This window comes from Abrus precatorius, unplaced genomic scaffold (genome assembly GCF_003935025.1).
Source record: "Abrus precatorius isolate BTA unplaced genomic scaffold, Abrus_2018 Scaffold11, whole genome shotgun sequence".
NCBI lineage: Eukaryota > Viridiplantae > Streptophyta > Magnoliopsida > Fabales > Fabaceae > Abrus > Abrus precatorius.
This window is the reverse complement of record NW_020874303.1, coordinates 21,785,568-21,812,958: the sequence shown is the minus strand read 5'-3', so window position 1 is coordinate 21,812,958 and position 27,391 is coordinate 21,785,568. Positions and strand designations below refer to the sequence as shown.

The following is a 27,391-nucleotide window of genomic DNA, read 5'->3' as shown; positions in this document are numbered from 1 at the left end:
TGTTTACAAGAGTCAAAATAAATAAAAAAAGAAATTACTATGAAAAATATGAGCTATGTATCAGTTCTTAACGCACTCCACGCGAAGCCTGGATGTACCTAGTTTTAACAATGCCCTTTCTTTTTCATGGATTAATTGATGTTCCACCTTTTAAGCTGTATTTTAGTAGTTATTTTAATTTTAATTTGACAATGATAGACCCTTATCCTTATTCGATCCCATTCAAGTATTATGAGAATTAAGAAATGGTATTAGGGAACAAAATTTGCCCAAAACATCGAAACCAGAGAAATAAATTGTGTATTTTATACTTAAAAAAATAAAATACTAAAACCAAATTTTTTAAATATATTTTCTATTATTGACTAAATTTTATTAAAAACTATAAAGTATGAATGAATGAAATTTACACATTTTTTTTATAATTTTTAATAAATTTTAAATAATAAATAATTTTTGAAAAAACATGGTATGGAGAATATTACTAGCATTTATCTTAAAAAACATTCTTATTAGTCTTCCTAAAATTCTCATTGAAGAAAAATTATATTTCATTTGTATTTCGTAAACATGGTATTTATACAGTAGGCAGTTAGATAGGCTTCTGGTAATTGAAGAGATCGCCATAACGTTGCATATCCCATGTCTCGCAGAGTGCATGGATTCTTAATAGCTGAAGCAATAATGGAACCATTGTTACTAGCTTGGAGCAGTAGTTCAAATTGTTCTTAGTGAGTAAATTCGTGCTTTATGCCTCAACTCCATGAGTCATAATTGCTTCCATTTAGTGGCAGAGAAACAAGCATAAAGCCTGAATTTTCACTAGAGTGAATTTAAAATGGGCTTAAAAAATTTAACGATGGATCTTGATAGGTTTGAGCGTTTTTACTAGAGGTTACTGAAGCTTTAGGGTGAGCCTACCATTGTACAAGTAGTGTGTATAAACTACTGATGATCATCAGTGTTAACTCGAATACGGTATCTTCCTTGGTGATTTCTTGGCACTCAAGGAAGCAAAACATTGTACCTTGGTCCTCCTCTGAAGCAAAGAACTGTGCTCTTGTTTCCACTTTTTATTAGCAGTGGCTTACATGCCTTCTTCAAGAACTTTATGTTCCTTTTCTCTCACCAGCTCTCTTGTATTGTGGTAGCCAATCAGCTAGACATATAATTGCTAATGCTTGCCTTCATGAGAGGACAAAACATATAGGTATTGATTGCTATGTTATAAGATAAAAGTTGTAAGTCAAGCTCTTTCATTTATTCCTGATTTGTAACTCAGCTCAGTTGGCTGATATTCTTACTACTAGGCCTTCGGATCTTCACCCATTTTCACACTTAGTATCCAAGCTAGCAGTGCATGACATACACTCTCCAACTTGCCAGGTATATTGGAGCTAACATAATCTGTTTCATCTGTATTTTGTACACACTGTATTTATACAGTAGGCAGCTATTTAGTTAGGGTGGTTGACAAGTTATGTAGTTATCATTGATGACCCCCTGTTTATAAGCCTTTAATATTGATCGAATGAAATCAGAATTCATTAATTCTAATCCGTGTGTCATATCTTAAAAAAAAGATAATTATCCCTACTAGCAGTCATTCATGCGCTTTGTGGGACGTAATCACTCATGCAAAATCAAAGAAATGAAAGAATGAAGCAAGGACATAACTGCCACAGCAAATAACAGGACGGGTAATATAGTTTATGATCCAGCACGGAGTATTAAACTGAAGATACCTACCCCCCACCCATGAATCCGAAATTTTAATTCCGAAATTAAAAAAAAAAAAAATCCTTGCAAAGTTTTAATTCCGCAAGTGATTTATAGATCATCTGCCGGAAGTTTGATTTCCAGAAATAAATTCCCTTAAACTAATAATAGACACGCGAACGATGAGCATTACAATCCTAAGGTCATATTGAGAAGGATAGTGCTGTCGATGGTAGTAATTTATTTTTCAAATTTACATCAACTTAATTTAGCATATATAAAAGCGACTGGCAAATGGAAATGGAAGTACGACTAATATTTACAGTAATACAATTAGTTATTAGTTACATAATTTTTATTGTCTGGTATTATACAGAGTAAACATCCAGAACAACTTTGCTATATCTCCACATAAAGAAGACACAGAAGCGCTATATGCGTAGCTTAACTCTTGCTTTGCTGTTTCACAACTAAGGCTGCAGCTCTGTACCATGATGCAGCAGCCATAGCACCGGGGTCAGGAACTGATGAAAGAATCTCTCTCGATACATAAGTTGAACGCCCAGCCTGCATTTGTTACATCGTCAGACCCATATAGGCCATGACAACACAATAAAAAGTTGGAAGTGAATTTCTGGAACAATTTCTGAATTTTAAATCCTATTCAGAACTTCAATTCATCTAGTCGAGTGCATAATGATTAGTTGATTACCACGAATCCTTAGGTTGAATATTTAAATGTGACTAGGTTATTGTTACTCAAAAGGAGCATCTCAAAATAGGAAATCCCCGTATTTTAGCCCCACTTTGTCATGCATGGCAAGTCAAGAATTCATAGACCCAATGAGGCTGAGATCAATTAAGCACAGGTAATCAACTTAATATAATCAAAATTAGAATGCAGTGGGAAGAAGGTTATCTCTGACCAATAACCTTTTTTGTATGTAATTATCCGTTTATCTTTTGGCAGTCAGTCGTCAAGCAAGTAGCAACACAACCTTGATCCACCAGTAGGATTGTATATATAACTTAAAAGGCAGAGGCTTGTTATGTTTTTTAATTAACATGAGATTGATTTGCATCAATTATCACCTACAACTTTTGTTTTACTCAACAAAGTCAGCCCCAATTACTAAGATGAGAATAGAACACTGCAGAACTTCAAGGATCTGCACCTCCTGGCCTAAAGGCCCCCCAAACTCACTCAATGACGGCCTCCCCTCTCTCCTACCTTTCCCTCCATTTTTTCTTTGCCTCTAAGTCTAACCATTTCCCCTTCCGTCGTCCCTTTCTTGCCACATACGTAAAGTTGTTGCAACCCAAATCCCTCTACTGCCCCTCATTCATATTTCCCACATGATCAATCTAGCATATACTAGCTCCTAACAGCCTACAACAGCAAAGAATATATAATGAGATTGTCACCTGTGCTTGCATGTTCTTGGTTGACTCAGCTCCAGCTAATGCAGCTTCAGAGGAAAGAACAAAAGCAGTGGAAGGATCATTACCGGAACTTAATCTCTGTAAGCCCAGAGAAAAGCAACAGTGATAAGGCTGTGTCAATAATTAAGGGCAATTGAAAAATATTGTTGATACCTCTTGAAGAACTGACAATGCTGGAATAAGAGCATCTAGCAATGTTCTATAACCAGCACTAGCGCCCCCGTATTTACTGACAGCAGCAATGCCAGCTGCAAGTGCTTCAGTCCCTGAATCAAAAGAATCAACGATGGAAGATGATTCTACCAAGACAAGATAAATGAAATAAAAATAAGTTGTTGCTTGATTAGGAGAATATTCTTACATTGTTTTGGTGTGACACCAGAGTGGGAAATTGCTTTAAGTTGTGCATATGCTGCCTTACAAAAAATTGAATATCTGGAAATACAACACACACACATATAATTAAATGTGAAAGTGATAATAACGAGACAGCATAAATACTATGGGTTATGAAAGACATAGGAATGGCATTATACATGATCCCACTTGTTCCTCCCATAGCTCGTCCAATTGATGCTTCAATTTCATTAACAGTCTCTGCAGCATCATTTAGAGGATAACTATGAACAAAAAAATGTCAGTCAGTTCATATCAGATCATGATTACCATTTAAATTAACAATGAGTTTGAAGCAGCCATCAGTCGTTTTGAGGTTTCTCAAGGGCACATAGAAGGCCTAACACAACATGCATCAACACAAAATTAATCCAGAACATGAGCAAATAACTGGTCACCCTTGTGCACCCACAAATAGTGTGTTAAAGCAAATATTAGTGCCAATAATTCATGGTTACGAGTATACCCATTACACACAACTGACTAAATTGCACAGATGAATTAATACATAAATTTGGGTTGGCAGGAGGAAGAAGAATTAAAAGTTGGCTTGGTTATTACAACAGTTAATCTATGGGAAATCACAGATATCCTTAAGGGGTCTGTTCCATGGGTATGTATTTTGAATTTTTATTTGACTAAGAATACTTCATTACCAAATAAGGTATTGAAGTGTTTTCTCAATATGGCCGTACCCCACCCTTAAAATCTGCATTTTGAAAACCAAACTGCACCAGGTAATCAAATTGTTCAAAGAGTAAGCTGGTCCATTAATAAAGAGTAATGGGACTCTTTCTCGTTATTGAGTAAAACAGCATAAACAGTGAGAAAAAAAGCAAATGCAACAAGCCAATTTATAAATACTCAGCAGAATAACTGATGATTCATCCTTCATAATGTCAGTTTCAACTCCAGGGAAAGCTGACTCTGCTCAGACGATAAAATGTTTTTGGAAAACTACAAAATTTTCAAATAGCAATATTTTAAATAATTCACTCATAAGATCTGCCTCCTAGAAAGCATTACAACTTATGCCCAAGCTATTTTAAAATGGATTATTAACTTGTTAAACGTGAAATTAGATAATACAATTACTATAAAAATTATTGGTAGAAAATTCTGAGATGCAATTAAGATAAATAATGAAACCCTTTTGAAGCATATCATTTTCTCTGGATCAATGAAAATTCACCTATCCATTTTCTAGAAGGGATTTACAAGTCCAGGAAAAATGAGATAAGCATTCCTTGCAAAAACATATGTGCAGATTGTCCTCAGTGTTCCCTAGAGCAAAGACGAGCATAAACTTACTTTTTGATGTCCTCAAGAACTGCTTTTGCACCTCTATGCATCTGCAACAGCAGACCAGATGTAGTAAGTCATGCAGTGGATACGTCAACAAATATATAACAGGTTCCATGATGATTTTGAGGACAGGACTCACAGTTGATCCGCAGTCACCATCACCAACTTTGCTGTCCCATTCATTTAGACTGTCCTTAAGATCTATAATTGCATTTGCACCAGCTTTGATGGCTTCCTGAAGAAGCTGGCCTTGCTCATTTAATGGAAATGGCTGACTCCGTGGCTTACATGAAGCAAAAATGTAAACAGAAGCAGTCCCACATTTAGAATACGTAATCAACACTAGATAAGACAAAATTATGAAAACATACAAATGAAAATATGCCGGTATATAATTTTTTCTCTTTCAACATAGTTATGAGCTAGAAATTTCCCATTAAACAAACCAACTACTGGTACAAAAATTTCAGTTGGATGATGTATACATATTTAATTTTAATTAAGAACTTCCAATTATATTCTTTGTACATTTGCGAGACAAAAAATAATTTTGTTTGTAAACATTTTCTAGACTAAAATTATTTGAAAATTCATAGAAGGGAAACAAAACATTTCCATGGATGTACTTTGTCACTCTTAGCTGACAGAGATGGTGGAACTGGAACAGGAATCTTCGCAGGTGGGCGATTACCTGTCAACAAGGAACTTCAAAAGTTCAATGAATGCTTTATTTAATTAATTTGCTTGTGACAGTTAACAAATGATTTAAAAGAGACAAAAATCAGGTTGGTATTAGGCTATTAGCCCAATATATATACACTAGTCACATATAATATTAATAACATTTTCAAGTCTTCAAGTAATGAATTTAATTAAAGGAAGCAAATGAGCGATGACTGACCATCTACTGCAACAGGCCAATAAGGAGCTTTAGTTGCAGCATCTAAACGTTGAAGAATAGATGCATCAGCCTTCATGATAGAAATTGAGAAACCTAAGAGAGAAATGCTAATCAGAACAGCTTAATGAATCAGAGTGAAAAGGTATATAGCCATTATCTGCAATAACAAACCTGCTTACCTGCCATATCGATAGAAGTTATAAATGAACCTGTATAGACCCTATCAACAGCCAGTCCATGCTCCAGTTGCAATTTTGGAACTGCTTTTCCCGCTGCAATCATTAGTTCCATTAAAGGGGTGCCACCTAACCTGCATTTGAAGAACGCCGCTTTAGGATTCCTCAAAGGCAATCATAAATATCAATAAAATTATGGTCTAATGTAACATTTGAGCTATGGGCTTACTAAAATTTTGGAACAAGACATCTAAATAAAATAATAGGACTCATTGAAAAAAATTATATTATTTTGTGTTCATGGAATCACACGTGTACTCACTTCTCAGAAATACTTTACTTAGTTCATTGTCATACCATTGACAAATTAAGTATAGAAGCTTGAATCCTTGTAGTAAAAACAGCTCAACACTTAAAACAGCAAGATATCAAAAAGTGTGTTTAACAATAGTGTATTCAGCAAAAGCAAATAATTGATGTGCAGACTCCTAATCAAAGAAGTAACAAATCTAATCATTTTCTTAGCCACTAGTGAAATATAAGGAGCGACCAAGTACAGGAATCTTTCACCTACTGGGTTCTAGGGAGAATAGATGTATGCAGCCTTACTCTACAAGCAGAAAAGTTTAATCCAAGATTTGAACCCATGACAGACTTGCCCTCAACAATAGTGAAATATAAAAGAAAAAGAAGAGTAGGCAAACCACATAATTCTTGATAGCTGACATATTTGTAGATAAAAATTTAGTGCTACCTAAATAAAGGTCAACATATTTTTAATAAATCAGCAGATAACCAATTTTAAAAAGCTTCAAGTGGACAATATTGAAGTTAATTTCTTTTTAAAATGAAAAGATCCATGAAAATACTTGCATGATTTTTTTAAAATGGTGCTTTTGATTTGAATATTATTTCTAAGGAAATTATGAAGCTTTCAAAAATTACAAAAAGATAAATTTGGTTATCAAACAAGAATAATATTAATGAACCTACCCATTGACCATGAGGACCACTCTACAACCTCGTGTTATTGGAACATAGTTTGTTTCCTGCAAATATTACCAAAAGTAAAATGACTGTAACTTATTCACAAGAAAGATCATATAAAAGGCTTCATGGTGAGATTGTATGCAATAAGTGACTCAAACTTAAAACAGTAGCTCTCACACTGAAGCAAGAAAGTAAAACTTTAAGATAATTAAATGCAAAATTCAGCTGTTGTTCTCTATTTATTCTCCTGACCTCTCTCCTCTTTATACTAATTAATACTGATATAATATGGATAAACCAAGATATAAACATTAACCTTAAAAAAAAGGGAGTTGAGATTAGTAGGTAGCTATGTAAAATGTGTAAGAAAAATTCATTTACTCTCCATATTAGCTAAATTTAAAAAATGAAAACCTGGTTCATATGCAGTCATGCATGTTAGACACTAGTATATAAATGCCTAAGGTGACTATGACAAACATAATGAACATGCATACATAGACAAGAAGAAAATAAAAACTCAGAAAATCTCTGTTTCAAAGATAAAGAATATAATATACAGACAAGAAACCATATCAAGAGATGATAGAATAGAATAGAAAAACCTCTAATTCAGATGCAAAGAAAAAAATGTAAAAAGATGAACTCAACACGCAAACTCTACAGTCTCCCTAAATATCAGATATAGGAACATTCCCAAAACAGTCCAAGGCTGAGCACTGTATGTCATTATAAGACATGTACTAGTAATTTCGTTTATCATTGATGAGGTGACATGGTACATGCTTAAAGGATAAACAAAAACTAATTGTTTCCATTAGTATACACCAATCAATCAATGGAACCAAGCACTTTCCATACAAAATTGTGGCATACCGGAGACAATATTTGCTTAAGAACATGAGAAACCACTATATCTACAGGCTGAAGATCCGCCACAACTGCACCAGGTTCTCCATGCTGTATAATATTTGGAATTCGAATGAGAAATGAAAGCAGTGAAAGGTGAAGACAAAATAATAATTTTTTTGTAGTTTTTTTTCTTATTACGACTGTATTAAGAGAAAGGAGAGAAATACAAACAGGTGAGATAAGCAATTCATCTCGATCAACCAGGAAAAAAAAGAGAGATGAGACGAGAGAAAAAGACATTGCATGACTTATTCGTACTATTTACAAAAATTTTGAAGTTTTACAGTTTTTGTTTAGACAAGGTGCCTAACTGAAGGTATCTTACAATTCCAAGACCTAGTTCCATCTTTTCTGGGCCCAAACGATCTGATGTAACCTGACCAGGAAGTGTGCAAATGGATAGCGCAACACCCATTGTGCCCACCATTTCAGATGCACGTTTTGCTTCTGCAGCAACATCAACAAGAGAAAGGCCAGCAGCAGCTGCAGCTCCTGCAACCTGCCTCACTCAATACAAAAATATGATTAAATATGAAAGTCAATAAGAACTTGATTATAAACATAATTTGCTAAAATTTTAATTCAACTTTCAACAAGAAAATAAAATCACATTATTACACATGCCAGAAACAGAAAGTTCCTTCTTATAGCTAGACAAACATAATGCAATAAACACAGAAGGGATTTGCAAATGAACCTTATGAACCAGAATAGTGCCTGCCAAACCTCTTCTTCCAGCAATTCCTCGAGGTGGAGGTAAGGCACAATCATCCCCAACAATCACAGTCTGCACAATGCATAATACTTGTCATTCTTTACTTATATAATAGTAATTATTATAGCTTAAAGATGAAAACAATCTCCATCTAAATTCTAAACATACCTCTACTTTATAACCTTCAGATTTTGCTTGCTCAGCAGCCAAACCAAAGTTCAAACGATCACCAGTATAGTTCTATCAACACCCAAATTTGAACACTATGAATCCAGAAACAAAAGCAGATCCTATTGACTCCCCATGATCTGACCATACTAGTGCAAATACCACACATTATCACATTTAAAACTGACTTTGCAGATTGCCAAAAACATTTAAGGAGAAAAAAATGTAAGTTCTTCTAATTCTTTTCATCTCTGTCTTAACTACAGCAAGCATTAACTTCAATGAGCAGATTGTCAAACATAGAAACTGATCTATTAGCAACAACTCCCGGCTCCTCAGCACAATCCTGTGGGATTCATTGGAAAGATAAGGAAATTCACAATTGTTGGAGAGAAAAGGATGAAGGAAATTAGTTAATGTACACTTTCTTATTTAGACTTCTGCTTTTGTAAAACAAAAACATTATGGACTTCAAGATCAGATAAAAAAAATATCATTCATACTTTTCTTTCCCTTTCCTTCTTGATCAGAACGTGCAACATAAAAACATGTACTTATCAGGAAAGGGCACTAATGTATCAATAAAAGAAACTGCAAATAATACCGTGACAATCAGAAGACATCCCATCGGACCAGTTACAGCTCGTATCCCCTAATATTAAAAGAATGTATCAGGGTAATAAAGCAGAATCCACCGGCATATTTATAATTGAAAGGGTGATATACACGATACTTCCAACAATAAAATGGACCCATACAGCTAGAATTGAATCAACTGGTGGAGAGGCAAAGATGTCCCCACAAATGGCTGCTGTCAGCATTCCTTCTCCCACATATCCAGCTTGAGCAGGCTCATGGCCACTGCCTCCCCCTGGAAGAGGAATTAGAAAGGAACACACTACGTGATAATTCTCCTCAGGACATAGGTTAGCAATAAAAAAAACAAGCAACAGATCAATTTGGTTCATCCATGAGAATCTATCAGGAATTGTAAAGGTATACATGTTTTCTTTCCGGCTACTATCAACCCCAATATGTTTTGATGTGAATCCTAATAATACAACTCCTCAAAATCAAACGGAAAAAGCACTGAACAGAATTCAATGGATGGTCTTATGCTTCCCGTCCCTCACCTGATATGATTGCAACTTTATTGTTCGTTGCACATGAAACATCGGCACGCAACACAACCTTCACCTGCATTCCGCCGAGCAAATGAAAAAAAAAAAAAACATGTTAAGGAACTTTCACAGTTAATACAAGTACAAGAGGCATGTTCGCATACATACAAAAAAGAACAAAGTAGGTGGAAGTAACGACTCACCTGCGGAAAGCCATCTAAATAGTTGAGGCCAGGATAAGTCTGCACAAGACCTTCAATGTATTCAGTGACAACATCTGCGATCAATAAAAATTGAGGTTATAAAACTTGCAAGATAAGTGTAAAATGATATGGAATAAACAGAAAACAATGAATTCGAGGATGGCTAATCTGAAATCTGCAATGCATAGGAGATGAATTTCACTGTGAGGAAGGGCGACAAAAGAGATGAGTAAGAACATGAGAAAATTAAAATCAAAAGGATGGAAGAAAAGCATACCGTTGGGGTGGTTGATGAATTTCTTAGCAGGAAACGACATGGAATCGAAACCCTGCAAATTGAAAGATAAATAAAATGGGTTTGGCGGAGAGAGAGGGAAGTTATTGGGTTCTCTTCTGTGGTTAGGCGTTATTACTAAATATTATATGTATAAAAAGTGTTTGTTTCGAGTGGAGTGAGTAGAGTGCGGAATGCATTGCTCATGTTAGTGGAAATCAAACAATATTTGGATTTTATAGTTGACGCCTTGACATTTTGAGTAGGGTTTTCAAACAATGTCAAATGCTTTGTTCATGAACACCTCCTTCATACATCTAATTTGTAAGGAACAGGAAAAGAAGAACAAATTCAAGTGTACACTCTCCTTTTACTTACAACAATTTCATCACCGAACTTAATCAGTTCCCTCGTTTCAAAATGCTGCATATATTTATCTTTCTTACTTACTTTTTTGCATTTCTTGTATACAGGTTTCGTAGAAATATTTTTCAAAATCAAAAAGAAGATCCCCTCAAAAATGTACATAAACATTTCCGAAATGTAATCCTGCATATGAGAGTTAACCCACACGCTCATATGTGCCCCTAAACATTTAACACGTCTCCTTTTTCGCAGTGCGTGTTTGGTCATTTTAAAATGTGTTAAATTATTAAAAACAAATGGTTAAAGATGTAAAAAATAAATTATAAACTTACTTTATTATACACACACTAAACTTGTGAGAAATCAGCACTGGAGTACCATAGAATTGGTATTCTGTTTGTGTATTTAAAAATAACCTTAGCTAAAAGTATGTTTAAATTTTTTTATGATTGATTTAATTTTTAAAAATATGTAATTTTACAGTATTCACAGAATTTTTATTTTATACTATTTATAAAAGTATTAATTGAATCATAAAGAGATAGGATTAAACTATGGAGGAATTTGATAAAGATAGAGAATGAGTAGTGATAGAAAAAAAGTGTCAATGTGTAAAAGACTGAGTTAAATGAGTATTTTGCTTCCCTAAATTAGGAGTCTAACTTATATATCAGCTTTATAATAATTTTTTAGAGTTTATTTTAAGTATATAAAAATGAATTTTTTTATTTAAAATATTTATTATATTTCATGTTTTAAATGTGATTAATATTTTTTTAAAATAAAATATCACATTTTTAAAATACTTAAAATCAATTTTAAAGATTAATATTAATTTTTTCTTTTTATGTAATAGACTAATAGAATTTAATTATACCACTTCGTCTCATTGCTAAATTTATTTGATTTATTTTTTTTACGTGCATTTAATGCATATTATTTTTAAGTGAAATATAATATTTTATTTGACAAAATTTGAGGAAAAAAATTGATTTACAATGGTTTAATTAATTCAGTTTACTGAGATTTTGAAGAAACTTTTACTGTATCTTTTCATTATAATTAATCTAAATTTTTTTTTGACAAAATCTTTTACTTAACCTATGTGTTATAATTTATTACTAAATCTGAATCTTTCATTTAATTTATATATGTTATAATTTATTATTTTATTTATTATAATTTATTACTTTATTTAATTTATATTTAACGTATTGACTGTTAGAAAAAGATTATGTAAATAATTACTCAAAATTTCACTTATCAGATTGCACTGTAAAAGACACAATGGAATCTAAAGAATTCGCCATGATATATCTGATCCATGCATAATATCATGAAAAATAGATACAAATTTTTGACTACTACTTAGTATCGGCAATAGGTCTAAAAAAATATTTAAAAATATGAAATTTATATATTTGTACTCTGTCGAAGTAAGGAACTATAGTATATATGTTTGAAATAGATTCCATTTTGAAAGAGTTGAAAAAGCACTATCTCATTGAAAGATTCTATGCATTTGCCCTTTCTCAAGACATTTTTTTGGACAAGGACTCCGTTTTTTCCTCTTTTCGGATGGTAAATCTTGGTCGGCCAAAAATGATAAGCTTAAGAGAGTAAAATAAGCAATGGGTTAATAGAAGGAACAAAAACGGCGAAAAGAAAATGGTCAAGCAACGGGCAATGCAGCAAAGGCTTAATTGAAGTGTAAATACGTACTGTGCTCCATTGATTGCCGGGTCCGAGAAAAAAGAGCAATAAATCTGATCCTAACAATAAAGAAGCTGATTCATGTTTTCAGGATATTTCCATCTAAAAGAATGCTTCAATTGATGTAGCTTCAGCTTCAAATCTCTCTCCCCTCTCTACGAAAAGCCGGAAATTAACCACTAAGACGAGGTGCTGCTTCAATTTTCTATGGGTGAAAATTTTCATTATGTTTTCACTCACAGCACTACCTAATCTCATACTCTCCTGTTCAGCCATTGAATTATGTCCTGTATGATAGCATCTCGTTCGGGTTCAAAGAGCAGGTCATGCAAGAACCCATCGTATAATTTGATAGTTTTGTCAGTTGAGGAGGCTTCTTCATACAATTTTTTAGAAGCAGCAGGATCAGTTACGGAATCAGCAGTGCCATGGAGAACTAAAAATGGAACTCTCAATTTTCTCATGTTTTGCTGCAAGTAGCTCGTAATTCTGAGAATCTCATAGCCAGTACGTACTCTAAGAGGTCCAGTACATACTAATGGATCAGAATATTTAGCAATTAGAGCATCTGGGTCTCGAGACACAGGCAACCCTTTCTTATATGCAGAACTACATTGATACGTTGGCAGCAAAAATGAAGCTATAGGAGCAAGTACCTGCAATGAAGAGGACTACGGAGATGAATATTCTAATTCTGCCGTGATCTATGCATTCGTGTATCAAATGATAAACTGGATGGAATCGTTAGAATATGCTTTACCACCAAAATTGGATGAGAAGGCGAAACACCAACTGCAGGTGACGTCAATATTGCACCAGCTATGCGAGCTTCAACCTTCGGGTCAAGTAGAGCCTAAAATGAAGACAGAAATCAAGAGCTAAATCATTTATAATTCTTGAGCCTCTTTTCCCTTTACTAATGGTAGCAAGAATCATATTTCATAAAGACATTACCTTTAGAGTAATGGCTGCTCCTGTTGAGTGTCCAAAGCAGAAACATGGAAGCCCAGGATTTTCAGTTTGAACCCTCTCCAAAAATACTTTCTGTACATCGAAAAGAGAAAATTCTTTATCGGAACAAAGACATTCCTATCAGATAATAAATCTATAAATATTAATCCTACCCACTGCACCTCTCTAACAGTTAACCCTCATGCATGATTTAAAACAGAAATCACAACCTCATGCAGTTCCAGGACTTACCATATCAGAAACAGCATCATCAAGAGAATGGACATAAGCATGCAACCCATCACTTCCACCGTGGCCTAGGTGAAACATAAGAGATAAGTTGAGCAAATATTGACAGGATGAAAAATATTTTAAAGCATAATACGGGAAAGGAAAATAAAGCATCAAGTTTCCTGGATAGATTTTGAGTCCAAATAATTGTTTCTGAAATTTTCATATTCTAATAAATCACCATTTATGAAACCTACGTATGCTTTAACTAATGAAGAAAAGGGAATCAAAATAAGTAAATTTTAAATCAGATACTTGTATTAATTATTTATTTAAAAGAGAACTTGGTAACATACGTTGCACTCACTATTCCATGACCCTTACTCCTGCTTTAGGAGGCACCTAGGCGGGTCAGTTGAATCACTCTAGTGTTCCATAGAACTAATAAAAAGCATCACACACCTGCTAAAGAAAATAATCACATAAACCCAAAATGAATTACCCAAAATTCCACCATCCCCCAAAAAAACTAAAAAAGAAGAAGCACGATTTACAATAGAAATGAAACACACCCAACTCAATTCCAAAAGATAAATCAAGGGAAGATGATTGCTTAAACAAAATCTAATTCGGTCACATTTTAGCTGATGCATGACATCTTAGCGCACCCATTGTACAAGTTACAACCAAAACTAGACCTCCCAAGAGGCTCGAATACAATATTCGAAATAACTACGCCTAACCCAAGAGTTAGCTCAAGGGAAGACTATTGGTAGATTCTTATAATGAGTACATGGACCATATTCCTATTCAATATAGAGCTTTTGATAGCTACAAGTAGAAATATTAAATTTTAATTCAAAATGCATATATTTCCAGACTTCAGAGAAACAATCTTTGCCGTGTATGTGCTAAATCACGCATTATCTACAAATCTTAAAAATGCAAGTCAAACACAAAACTGTCAGACGCTAAGCTTACTTGGAGCTTCACATACTACTTTATAACACAAATGGAATCCAAATAACTCAGTCCTGCAACATCCGAATATAGATAAATGTTGAAGTGCAATGATCTTTAAAGCACATGACAAAAAGATCACTGTCTTCTGCAGATTGCCTAATTGGAGTACCATAAACATATATGCAAAACAGTGACATAAAAGTTGGCACTAGAAAATACTCAAAGATCATAAATAAATTTAGAGACAGATCCTGTAAAGAAAGTTTACATAGTTAGAAAATTCTCTAGTAATGATGAGGAGGAAAGAAATACCAGTTAAATTGGAGAATAAATTAAATCATTAAACTTCATACTAAAAGCATGGATGTTGTAAATTTGAATCCATTGGAACCAATGGGTACTCCTTCCAGAACAACAGCTGGTCACAAATTAAACTCTATTTTCCACAAACTCAAACAACAACGATTGAAAATTATTTTAAAAGAACCAAAGTCAGTACTGAGCATAGGGGCAAGAAAACATCTCTTAAGAGCAATAGGGAAAATAGAAAATTGATTGTTTATAATCGTTTTACGTTCCCGCGTGGTCAATACTCAATAGTGAATAATAATCAAAATTCAATAATGGTGCTAAGGAGATACAAATCTTACCAACCCAATCCATCCCGTAAACCTTGAAGCCATTAGCATTGAGCTGTTTCGCAAAATGAGTATACCTGCCACTGTCAGAGAAGAGAAACAACGCTCACGATCAGGATCAGGAATAAATCAAGCGAACGAGTTGGAAAATGGCAAAGGGAAGGAAAATTAATTTACACTAATGAACAAATACAAACCTGTGTTCATTAAGTCCATGCATAAGAACAACAACTCCCCTGCACAAATAGCATTTCAAAATTTTAGAAAAAGAAATTTCAGAACTCCAAATTATTAAACAACAAGCGAGAGGAAAGAGAGAAACCTGACGGTATTGTTGGGAGAGAGGGGAATCCAAGACTGGGTGAAAATTGTGTCACCCCTTGAGGTAGGGAAGAGACGGTACTCCCTCAAGCTACTTCCATCTGCGTCCGAGTCACGCTCCTCCAACACTCTCCGAATAGCCAACGCCCTCCTCGCCGTGGAATTGGAACCGGCACCGGTACTCTTCCAAGAGAATCGCGACGACACCGTTCCTTTGCGGAAGGGAAAGAGGAGGAGCAAAACAACGCCGTTTAAGAAGGTTAGCAGAGCCCTCAAGGCTCGGAGGGAGAATAAGGCGCTTATGCGCCCACTGGCCCCCGACGTTAAAAGCAACGTCGACGCGTCCTTTCCCTTCAAAACCATACCCTCACTCGCCATTGCCGCTGCCGTTGTCGTTACCGTTGCTTCTCCCGTCAAACAAATATACCATGAAACCCGTCTCTAAATCCAAACCACAAAATAGTTCGTTGCCAAATATAGGCAATCAATGACAACGATATTTTGCTACCACAGCTCGTTTCTTCTATGTGAGTTGAGAGTTTCCTCTTTGTTTATTGAGAATCTACGATTGGATTCGAGCGTGCTGATGAAAATTAGAACCCTTTCTTTCTTTCTCTCGCTTCGATTAAAAACGAAAGCAAAATGAAGATTTTTGATATGGATTTGTGGAGTTAAAAGGATAATAACGTTCCAGAAGGTGCACCACGTTCCAGAAGGTCCTCAGCCCCATAGGTAGGTATTTTCAAAAGAACCGCATCACACGTGTCACTCTACTCACGCTACACGTGTTTTATATGCGGCGAAAAATATGACTTACGCCTCGAAGAAGCTGTTAGGTTTCGTCCGTATCCTAACTTTCCGTTTGGATTTCTTAGCTTTTATCACGCGTATTTTTTACTCCATACGATATTTAAAAAATTGTATTTTGTCAACGTCCGTTCTTAAAATTTAATTTATTATATTAAATTCATAATTTATTTTAAAATTTTGAGAATAACATTTTCTAAAAAATACTAATATTAATCTTTAAAGTTAATTTGAAATTTATTATTTTAAGAAAATATTTATTATATAATAAATATCTTTCTAATATAAATTATAAAAAGTAAGAAATTACTCAATGCCTTAAAAATTAAAATAAATAAATTATAACATTCAATATTATTAATATAACAAATTTCACAACATATTATTATTTTTTAATACAAAATTATTTATAATTTTATATACTCAAAATTAGTGTTAATTGATGTTATAGAAAATAGTAAGTTAGAACTAATGAGTGCATGAATTAAGTTTCAGCTTAGTTAATAATTTTGATTAAAAAAATACTTAAAGATAATCTGTGTTAATAAATAATTAATTGTTTGCATTGATCTTACTGCTCTTTAATAGGATTCCTTCTGTTATTTAAATAAAAACATAATATTAAAGTTGGTGATTGATTGGTCAATCAAGTAAAGAACTATGCAAAGGAATGATTCTGATTATTTATGACCACTGATTTGTTCGTCAGTGCTGTGTTGCTTTAAACAGCTAAAAGAAATTCTCAACTGTTAAAGCATAACATTGACCATGTCATCCAAATCACTGTTCCAAGGACATGTTCCCCGCGGTGGTCCAACGCACTCTAATGCTTTGTTTATTTTTTAACAAATAATTAAGTGAAAAAAAAAATATAAGAAAAATTATTTTATATAATTAAAAAAAATTTAAATCAAATTTATTATTTATTTCTTATAAAATGAAAAACTTTGCAACTTTTTTATTAAAATAAAAATTTATTATTTAGTATAAAAATAATTTTTACTTTAATTTTTTATCCTCTTTCTTATTCACTCAAAGTATGTCATAACTTATTTTTATCGATTCAAATAACAAATTTTTATCTTTTTTATTTATTTATTTTCTGTATTTTTATTTTATTTTTATCTAAACGTAGCATTACAATTATTTTATTATCTTTTAACATCACAAAATTAACAATGAATATTTATAGTTAGTTAAAAATAATTTTATACAATATTTTTATAATAAATTTTATTAAAAATTACATAAAATAATACAATTGAATGCATAAATATTGTTAAATTTACAATTTTTAATAAAAATATGTTATATACAGATTTTAATTATGTGTGATATTAGACAAATTATAAAAATAATAAGGACAGGCAAAATTTTTAAATGTTCATTTGTATAAAATTTTTAAAATAACAAAAAAAAGAAAAATTTTGAAAGGAAAATAAAAAATTCATAAATAAGGATTTTTTTTCATTTTTTTTCCTCCTTTATTACCTTCTCTAATTGAATTTTATGCTCAATGTTTAAAATAAAATTAATAAAATACTATTAAATTTTTTTCTCGGCCAGAAACGTGATTGCATATCAAACCAAGCAAACTAGTGGTTTTGGTTGGCACTGTAATATATCAGGAAATTAATATCCACCTCACACGTGGAAGCTGTTCCTGTTCTTTGGATAAACTTTTAAGACCCAATATACTTTATAATATATTATCTTAAATTTAAAAATATGCGACTAACCTTCCTTAACTTTTAAATCAAATAAAGCGAATACATGCATATATATAGTTCCAGATTCTCTTAGCAATAAATGATTTATAACAAATTTTAACATTCTGGTGGATTCTTTTATCTATTACTAATGACATTTTTTAATTTTGTGTTAACATTCCACACATTAAAGAATTAAAATGAAAGTAAAACTATTTAACATTAATTTTTTAAAATTTGAAATAATTAAATATATAATTTAATGTAACATAAGAAATACGACTTTGTTTGTACCTAAATGGACATGTAAACATTGTAATATCATAAAAGAGAAGTTTTAACACATTTTTGCTACAAAACCTGTTTTAAAAAATTCATAAAATAGCTTATAATTTACATAAGTTATTTAAATTTATTTTAATAAAATTTATCATTAAATTTATAATAAAAATATTATTTTAAAATTATTAAATAATATTTAAGTAAATTTTAGATTCAAACACACGCATAATTATGACGATAAACTAAACCAAGTTCATAATATAAGAGCTTTTCATAACATATGATATAAGATTTAAAAAATTATAAAAGACTTTAATAGTATATAGATAACTTATAAAAACAATTGATGAATTTTATAAATTCTTTTTATCCTATTTTAATAATTTTATTAATGTAAATTGTTAAAATAACTTTTAATTTCTTTTAATAAATGTTATCATCAAACTTATAATGTAAAAGTAAACTTTCATGTAAAAAATTATTAAATAAGTAATTGATTAAATCACATGTTTAAATATATCCAAGATATTCTTTAATCCACATTTTTGCAAAATATTGGACCAATCAAAATTAAATTCATAAAGAAAAAAACCGACAACTCACTTTTGACCCGATTTATGCTAGTAAGCCCTGAAATCATTGCCTTCATTTCTGTATTACTAATGAATGATAAATTATTATATTATTAAAAGAAATTTTATTTTATAGTAATTGTTTTAAAAATAATATAAATTATTTCATCTAATATTATATCAAAATTAATCTTCTACTTAAGGTTTAGATCGATTATAATATTAACTAATGATTCAAGTATATCTACGAAAACTTGTTATTTGACTCCATTATTTTATTCTTTGCATCATCGTTTTCTGCATCACTAGGACTTATATTGATTTTCTCTAGCCTACAAGTTTAAGCCTACACAACATAGTTTATAATTTCTAATATATTTTTAACTTGATGACAAGGATATATATTATCATATACAAGCAATGTTGAGACCAAATCAACGCAGGCCGCTGTGAACGCTACGACACGTCGTAACTCTGTATTATTAAATGGAATTGGGTGAACCGATCCTCTTTCTTTTGTTTCAGATTCAGTCATCATTTTCTTTCTGGTTCAAACATTTTAGATCACCCTTTCTCTGCATTCTAAGTATAGTTCCAGAACAGAACAAACAAAAAAACCCTGAATTTGGACACGGGGACGTAGATGGCTACCCTCATTGTACCCCCTTTTCCTCCTCCCCCCCGAGACGACGCCATACAACTTTACACTGCTTTCAAGGGTACCCTCTCTTTCTGTCTCTTGGTGTTAAATGCTAATTTAGGAACTTTGTGGATCAATAATATTCAAGGCATGTCTCATGGGATGGGACAATTTTATCATTAACATAGTCAACATGCAATTGATGGTGGTATATATACCCAAATCATTTCGTAGATTTTTTCCTTTTTGAAAGCATACTTTAATTTTTTTTATTTTTTTTATTTTTTTTTAAGTTTGACAAAATTGGAAATTGTCCTATGCGTTCATCTCATGTAGAGATTGCCGTTGATCGGTCTATTGATGATCTTCTAAGACCTGTTTTACCTTAATGAGATGGCCCTTTTACTTAATCCCCTGAACCATTCTTTGTCTTAACTCAATCAATGCTTTTACAGGATTTGGGTGTGATACTAGTGTTGTCATCAATATACTTGCTCATCGAGATGCTACACAGCGTGCCTACATCCAACAAGAATACAGAGCTATGTATTCTGGGGACCTTCTCAAACGCTTATCTTCGGAGCTTTCTGGCAAGTTGGAGGTACTTAATTTTACACAATTAAGTTTTTTGTTATGAGTTGTACTCGATGAATTATATACTGGTTGATCATTATCATTGTAAATCGTTTTTTATGACAGACTAATCATGCCTTTCTCTGTTTATTGACCAAATTATATGTTGCGTACTTCAGAATTTATACAAGTGAAGTGGCAATACTTCATTTCCTAACAATTTATACTTGGTTTGGTTTGGCTTGTATTTTTCTGTTTATTAGAATGCAGTTCTGCTTTGGATACATGACCCTGCTGGACGTGATGCGATAATCCTTAGGCAGTCTCTAACTGTGGCCAAAAATCTTGAAGCTGCTACTGAAGTAATATGTTCACGAACTCCATCCCAGCTACAATATTTAAGACAGATATACCATTCTAAATTTGGTGTTTTCCTTGAGCATGACATTGAAAGGAACACCTCCGGGGATCATAAAAAGGTGAATCTTCTCTTTGTCCGTCCTTATCTGTGTTTAGCTTTCATGAAAGACATCGTTGCTATCAGGAATCAGTCACATTAAGGTTTCTATTTGTTAGTTGAAAGTTTTATCCATACCTGTCATAGAGGTGACATCAATTAGGCACTTTCTATTGTTTATTTGTTGAAGTATCCAAGATACTGAAAAAAAATAAAAGTATAATAGGACTCCAGATGTTTGTCAATGGCATATGTGTATATTTCTAAAATCTTTGGGGTGCTGCTTCCTGAATAGTTCTATTGTGATCAATGGTGGATATTTCCATTAAAGCAACTGTTTGTGGTCTCCATGTTTTTCTCAGAAACTTATAGCTGAATACCTGAATGGCTTCTATCAAGTCACTTGAGGCAAAGGCCTCTAGTTACTCCTTTCAAGAATATAGCCTCAAGGCCAAGAAAATGATTTTTTGATCCATACAAAAGATTGAATGCCTGTTGGCTGTTGTAAAATTTCAATCACAAGTCAACTATGGGTTGAATGTGGACTAATTTTATGTTTTTTTACATTTATTTGAATGTGCATGTGTGTCACTTCATATGTCTCTTGAGGGAAACTTTGTTCAGTAAAAATTTCTTCCAAGATGTTCGAAGAATGAAGTGTTACTAAGACATTAATGTGACTTTGATTCAGATTTTGCTTGCATATGTAAGCACACCACGTCCTGAAGGCCCAGAGGTCCATCGAGAGATGGCTCAGCAGGATGCAAAAGTTCTCTACAAAGCAGGAGAGAAGAGACTGGGAACTGATGAGAAGACTTTTGTGCAAATATTTAGTGAACGGAGTTCAGCACATTTGGCTGCTGTAAGTTCTTATTACCATGACATGTATGGACACTCATTGAAAAAGGTATCTTTATCACTTTTATTTCCTTTGAACATAGTCTCTCCTCAGGTCTTTTTCTGGTGCTTATCTAATTTGAATTTGTATCAGGCTGTAAAGAAGGAAGCATCAGGAAATTTTGCTCATGCACTTTTGACAATAGTCCAATGTGCTGAGAATCCTGCCAGATATTTCTCAAAGGTATTTCCCTTGACTTCAATTTTGGGTAATTGCTTCTTGTAATGTCATTAAACTTGAATGGAGGCCACAATGTTTGCATTCGATGGCAACACTTATTGTAATTTGTAAGAACAAGGATGACTAAGAATTGAGAGATAAGTGGTGCAAGATATGATGGTTATGTTACACTTACTGTTAAAATGTTTAATAATATTTTCTCTAAAGCAGCTGTATGCTTATAATTATTAGGTAAGCAACGATTGGGTTTCTCAGAAACTTCTGTAGGATATTCTTAACCAGTTCTATCTTACACAAACCAAAAACCTTTCATTTGAAATTGTGTCTAAATTTTCCTCAGCCTTTTTGTATGAATTATATGTGCACCACAACATTCTGGAAATTTCTCGTGACTTATATTTTTTCCACTGAACTGTTACTGGCATCAACGCTGAGTTCCGAGTTCTTGAAACAAATGAATTATATGGTTGAAAATATTAGAAACCTGATATATGTTAATCATTTAGTATGTATCTGTATGGAGTATATACTTTTATCAAGGTTAGGATCCTCAGTGTAAAAATCACTGCAGAGGAAAGTGTTTGATATTTGATCAGAAGGTTGACATTGACATTGAATTAGGTTGGTTATATCTAATGGATTTGCTAATACGTACCTACTTATATTTAGAAGGAGTATTTTAGAAATCTATAATTACTCCAACTAATGAAAAAGTGGATGTATATTAGCACTCATTGTTGCTAACATACGCCTACTTATTTTTTAGGAGGAGTATGTTAGCAAGTTATAACTTTGATTTCTTAAAATATACCTAAGGTGTAGGTTGCTAAAATACTCTCTGAAAAAAATAGGTGGGTTTATATTATCAAACCTCAATATATATATATGGAATCTGTAGCAGTGATCTATACACTGCAGATGATCCTAACCCCATTTAGCCTGATTAATTAAAACATTCTTCTTTCTCTTTTCTTTTTTAATTATCTGTATATTTTTCATATACAAGAGCAACTAAAAGTATCCGCTGAGATGCCCATATTAAGCTTTTGGGTGACCTGAATTTCAGCAATTCTGTGAATCAGTATCTACACTTTCTGATATGCAAGAAATTGTGACATTTATTTTTCGGAGGCCATTTTATAGGAGCAGGGGTCACTTGAACAGGTGTATCTTTCAGTCATTGTTTGCATATATTGCCATTACCCTAATAGTGTTTGCCTCAGTGATTGGTTGTAGTAATGTGCTCCATTCTCTCCGTCTTTTTCAACTTCCAATGGTCAAAAAGCTAATATCTAGTGCTGATTTTGTGGTAGTTGGTTCTATATGCATGAAGTGGGCCTTTTAAAATTTCGTACTGCCAAGCATGGAGATACGTTTTCACCTTTGGCACTGTGCAGGTCTTGCGCAAGGCAATGAAAGGTTTGGGAACTGATGACACGAAGCTTATTAGGGTGATTGTAACAAGGGCTGAGATTGATTTGCAGTATATCAAAGCCGAATATTTGAAGAAATACAAGAAGACACTTAACGATGCAGTTCACTCAGAAACATCCGGCCACTATAGAGCTTTTCTTCTGTCACTTTTAGGTCCCAACCAGTAGTCAAAATGTTCAATTATGTTTTTGTGTGGAATAAATTCACTCCATGATGTTGAACATACGAAAGGTTCCAATAGTTTGTGTGTTGACAGTGTAAATTATAGTCTGTCCCTTTTAGGTCCCAACCAGTAGTTAAAATGTTCAATTATTATGTTTTTGTGTGTAATAAATTCACTCCATGATGTTGAATACGAAAGGTACCAATAGTTTGTATGTTGACAGTGTAAACTATTTGTAAGTAATATGTACACGTCCACCTAAACCAACGTCACCCCTTATACACTAGTCACCTTATTTACTATTCTTAGACTCAACATCAGTCCAGTTTAGCATAATTCAAATGATCATGAAACGATTAAGAGGAAGACATGACCTTGGTTTTTGGTGTCCGGGGAGGGATGGATTGTGTGAGAGACGATAACATTGCCATTGCCAAGGCCCTTTCTTTTCGGCATTCTTCTCACAGCATCCACTCTCTCTGCTTTTTTCTCCACCACTATCCTTTCTCTCTCCTCAATGTAAGGATCTCCCTGTCATTCACGTCAATTATGGAGCTTCTTATATCATTATGCTAAAATGTTACATTTAAGAAAGACTTTACATGACAATATTTACATGCTAATATCGATTAATAATTATACAATTAAAGTTAATTTTTACCAATTATATCCAAATAACATTAATTATGTCAAAATTCTTTGTTGTGCAGATGTTAAAAAAAAATTTAATTCACTCAAACATTCTTTTGATTAAAATTAATTTTATAAAATCGTGTTCACTAAATTTATTTTTCAAAATCTAATTTAAGCTCACGCATGTTTGAATAACAAGTGAAACTAACCAGATTGACTAAATATAATACTTATTTATTTATAATCATTGTTGAACACTGATTTAATAATATCATAATTTTCACTTTATTTTTTGGAGTTACAATATAACCTTATTCTAGAAACATAAAAAATTAAGTGTAAAAGAAAAATGAAAATATACAATATTAAATGTATTCCTCAAAACGGCACGTGAAAGTATTTTATCGAGGTGATATTAGATAAGTTAAAAATTAATTAGGAAGATAGAGATTTGTTTAGGAAGTTATAATTCGTTCAAAAATTAATTACAAGTAGTCATAGTTAGTTTTTAATTAATTCCTTCTATATATACAAGATATATTAGACTAATTATATAATCTTCACTTGTATAAATAATATATTTTATGATTATTTCAATTTCTTTTAAATTTCTCTGTATTCTGGCTTTGCTGTATTTCTCAACAAAATGAATCATCACTTTGTGTGCTTTATCCTTCAAAACAGTACTGTGGATATTATAAATGTCTGGAGAACTCAAGCATTTATACCGGTACATTATTGTTTATTGTCACTCATTCTATAGAATCAAAATTACACTAGTGTCAAAACAAATGAGGAATGTATAGTATATATGCATTATATTTTATATACATGTATATAAATAATTCAATGAACGTATAAATGGCCTTGGAGAATTTGTGAAGTTCTCAATTTGCTGACAGAATTATAGCTTGCAGATCAAGCTAGTAATTTTTGATATGTATTGTAATGTAATTTTCAATTTTGTTTTAAGGTTACTTGCAGCCTTTGAATATGCTTTAAGGATACAACTGCGAGCCAGTAATTATGTTAGATAATGCATCGAGCTAAAAGGTGGTCATAAAAGTGGGGGCATAATGCAACCCACAAACACAAATTAACATTCTAATCATGGTATAGCAACATGGAAATAGTCTAATTTTTAAGCACAAATAATTTTGCATGAATAATAAATACCAAAAAGACGTGGTTTTGTATGTGAAAGAAATCTTGAAGGTAATCTTGGCTGAGTCACACCCATCCCTGCTTTCACGCTCTAATTACTCAAGAATCAAGATAAGCCGCGAAAAAGTATATATGGACAGAGTCTGCAAGATAATCCTTCTTTTCTTCAGCTTTTACTTTCCTCTTTTTTGGTAGTTTCTTCAGCTTTTACGGTTACTATGACATGCATTTATGTTCTAAAAAATACGTGAAGCTTTATCCCAAAATAGAATATGCAGAGATTTCTTTATATATAGGATCGAGATTAATTCTTTTTAGGCAGAGATCGAGAACACTGAATAAGTATTATCTCTTTTCATAATCTTTTTTGCATTGATAAACACATATCCAAGAGATCTAACTATTTACCAGCTGAATGAGGAATTCATAGTTCATACATACATTCTTTAGACATGAGAAAACACACGGTCTTGTCTTGTCTTTACAAAAGCGTTACGTACCTCTCACTCTCTCTCTCTCTCTCTCTCTCTCTCTAAGGCGACAATTTATCTCCCTAAGGTAAACTCCAAGCTCGGAATCTCAGTGTGTAAATTTTGATCCACAATGAAGCATATGGGTTGGCTTTCCTGCACAAAAGTAAGCATTTTTCATACAACTCAGGAATCACACCACTGTTACTTTCAAGCAGAAAATAAATTTAGTGTGAATATATATTTTACAAAGGAAAAATTTATATGTTGAAGGTTTCTATATATCATTGTTGATGGCATGTTCTTTCGGAAGAAATTAGGTATTGTCGTAGAGCAGGGATAAGTAGGTCACAACCTCAGAAAGTTTTCCAATTCTGAGCTGAGATGACATGGTTTCTTCTGGTCTAAAACCATCCTGATCTCTAAAACTAGCTTGTATCCTTGATCTTTTACTGCATATGTGAGAAATGCGTTAAAAAAAATTAACCACTTGATTACATATATGAGAAGACAAATATATAAAAATTATCTCATTTTGAAGCAACAAAAACTCAAACCTATGTTATAAAGTCAATTTAAAATTTGTTTAGTTCTATGCTATAAGGTCTTATTTAAGGAATTCGGAACATCTACTTGTTTATTTACTATTGCCATTTCCTATAAAAAGACTCCTCTCAAATTCTTAAGGTGTGTTTTTTTTCTTCTTCTTTTTTTAAATTGATTCTACGATTGAGCTTTTTTATAATTTAATTTTTCAAATCCATATTTTTAGTAAATTAAAAAAATAATCAAAATAGATTTTGTTAATATTTTTTCAAAATATTTACATATATAATAATTATTCTAATTTTTTAAACATACCTTTTAATTAACATTTATTAAACAAAAAGAGCGGACCCTGACTAACTTACTTTCATGGAACAAATAAATTCTGTTAGATGAAAATACTATCAATTTCATAATAAATAATCAAGACCTCCTAAAGCCAATAAATTATATTCCATTCTTTACATATATAATTTGAACTAAAGTTTTAGATAATTTATTTTTAAATCATTTTTGTCTCTTGTAATTATGGATTTGTATAGGGTGGTTCTCAATTAATAGCTTTATTATATATATATATATAATGTTTTTAATAATATATCTAATAAGGAAAGTCATAGTCTAGAATTTACCAAATACACCAGTAAACTATTGGAACCTGTGAGTTTATTGCAAGCATCATATGCAATTACGTAAACTATTGGGAACCCTTTTACGATGTGCATACCATTGGGGTGAAAGAAAAATGTAAAAAGGAAAAAAATGTGATATATAATGTGATAAAAAATAAATATAAATATAAATGAGTGGAAATTTTTTTTTTAACATATCTCTTGAAAAATTAAAAGTTGTAAGGTTCTTTGAAAATAAATGAAGTAAATAGAATATAGGTAAGAAGTGTAATAGTTGAAAATTTTATTAGATATTTTGATAACTTAGTAATATTAAGTCTAGTTTCACACACAAAAAAAATAAATTAGCTAGCTCTATGTATACTGAATGATTTGAATTAGACTTGTTCATAAAATTTAACATGATATTCAAACTTAATATTTAGCAACTTTATTGAGAATTTAATGAAAGATTTTTAGCCCAAGACTTAAAGGTCAATATATACAAGAGACTAGAAAAATATAAAATAAAATAAAACACATTAATGATTAATGTAAAAAAAAAAAAGATTTTGTTAACCATCAATTACATACTAGGAATTATTTACTCACTTTTCCCTTTTCGGGTAGAAATTATATGTTCTTGTTCTGCTTCTTAACCCTAGTAGGTATTTTCACCTAGATTTTCCTCCTTTTATAGTACTAGTAACTGAAGAATATTTGAGTTAGATAAATAATGCAAAAGT

The 27,391-nt window shown here is 32.2% G+C and overlaps 3 protein-coding genes across 7 annotated transcripts; 1 reads left to right on the top strand and 2 right to left on the bottom strand.

Annotated features, from left to right (window-relative positions):
- Positions 1 to 1,954: 1,954 nt before the first annotated feature.
- Positions 1,955 to 10,680, bottom strand: LOC113853619 (putative 3,4-dihydroxy-2-butanone kinase). Of its 3 annotated transcripts, XM_027484094.1 has the most exons (22): positions 10,587 to 10,680; positions 10,501 to 10,512; positions 10,327 to 10,378; positions 10,050 to 10,123; positions 9,859 to 9,922; positions 9,484 to 9,596; positions 9,330 to 9,377; positions 8,726 to 8,797; positions 8,540 to 8,629; positions 8,168 to 8,341; positions 7,807 to 7,890; positions 6,934 to 6,989; positions 5,944 to 6,074; positions 5,765 to 5,857; positions 5,490 to 5,554; positions 5,003 to 5,146; positions 4,870 to 4,910; positions 3,699 to 3,782; positions 3,524 to 3,597; positions 3,316 to 3,428; positions 3,145 to 3,240; positions 1,963 to 2,286 (listed from the first exon to the last, which is right to left on the bottom strand). In XM_027484094.1, the coding sequence occupies exons 3-22, from the start codon at positions 10,364 to 10,366 to the stop codon at positions 2,164 to 2,166; spliced, it is 1,779 nt and encodes a 592-aa protein (XP_027339895.1). In that variant the 5' UTR covers positions 10,367 to 10,378; positions 10,501 to 10,512; positions 10,587 to 10,680; the 3' UTR covers positions 1,963 to 2,163. The 3 variants fall into 3 exon arrangements, 2 of the variants coding, with proteins under 2 accessions (XP_027339896.1, XP_027339895.1); XM_027484095.1 differs by lacking the exon at positions 10,587 to 10,680 and having other exon boundaries at positions 1,955 to 2,286; positions 10,327 to 10,533; XR_003502673.1 differs by lacking the exon at positions 10,587 to 10,680 and having other exon boundaries at positions 5,003 to 5,554; positions 8,726 to 9,071; positions 10,327 to 10,533.
- A 1,755-nt stretch (positions 10,681 to 12,435) lies between these two features.
- Positions 12,436 to 16,053, bottom strand: LOC113853622 (monoacylglycerol lipase). 2 transcript variants are annotated; one of them, XM_027484097.1, is made up of 7 exons: positions 15,508 to 16,053; positions 15,383 to 15,421; positions 15,198 to 15,268; positions 13,606 to 13,670; positions 13,357 to 13,446; positions 13,163 to 13,255; positions 12,436 to 13,058 (listed from the first exon to the last, which is right to left on the bottom strand). In XM_027484097.1, the coding sequence occupies exons 1-7, from the start codon at positions 15,882 to 15,884 to the stop codon at positions 12,657 to 12,659; spliced, it is 1,137 nt and encodes a 378-aa protein (XP_027339898.1). In that variant the 5' UTR covers positions 15,885 to 16,053; the 3' UTR covers positions 12,436 to 12,656. The 2 variants fall into 2 exon arrangements, with proteins under 2 accessions (XP_027339898.1, XP_027339899.1); XM_027484098.1 differs by having other exon boundaries at positions 15,198 to 15,262.
- A 3,255-nt stretch (positions 16,054 to 19,308) lies between these two features.
- Positions 19,309 to 23,499, top strand: LOC113853626 (annexin D5-like). 2 transcript variants are annotated; one of them, XM_027484102.1, is made up of 6 exons: positions 19,309 to 19,595; positions 19,972 to 20,117; positions 20,353 to 20,568; positions 21,238 to 21,453; positions 21,538 to 21,627; positions 23,022 to 23,499. In XM_027484102.1, the coding sequence occupies exons 1-6, from the start codon at positions 19,520 to 19,522 to the stop codon at positions 23,223 to 23,225; spliced, it is 948 nt and encodes a 315-aa protein (XP_027339903.1). In that variant the 5' UTR covers positions 19,309 to 19,519; the 3' UTR covers positions 23,226 to 23,499. The 2 variants fall into 2 exon arrangements, with proteins under 2 accessions (XP_027339903.1, XP_027339904.1); XM_027484103.1 differs by having other exon boundaries at positions 19,333 to 19,595; positions 21,238 to 21,408; positions 23,022 to 23,432.
- Positions 23,500 to 27,391: the final 3,892 nt, after the last annotated feature.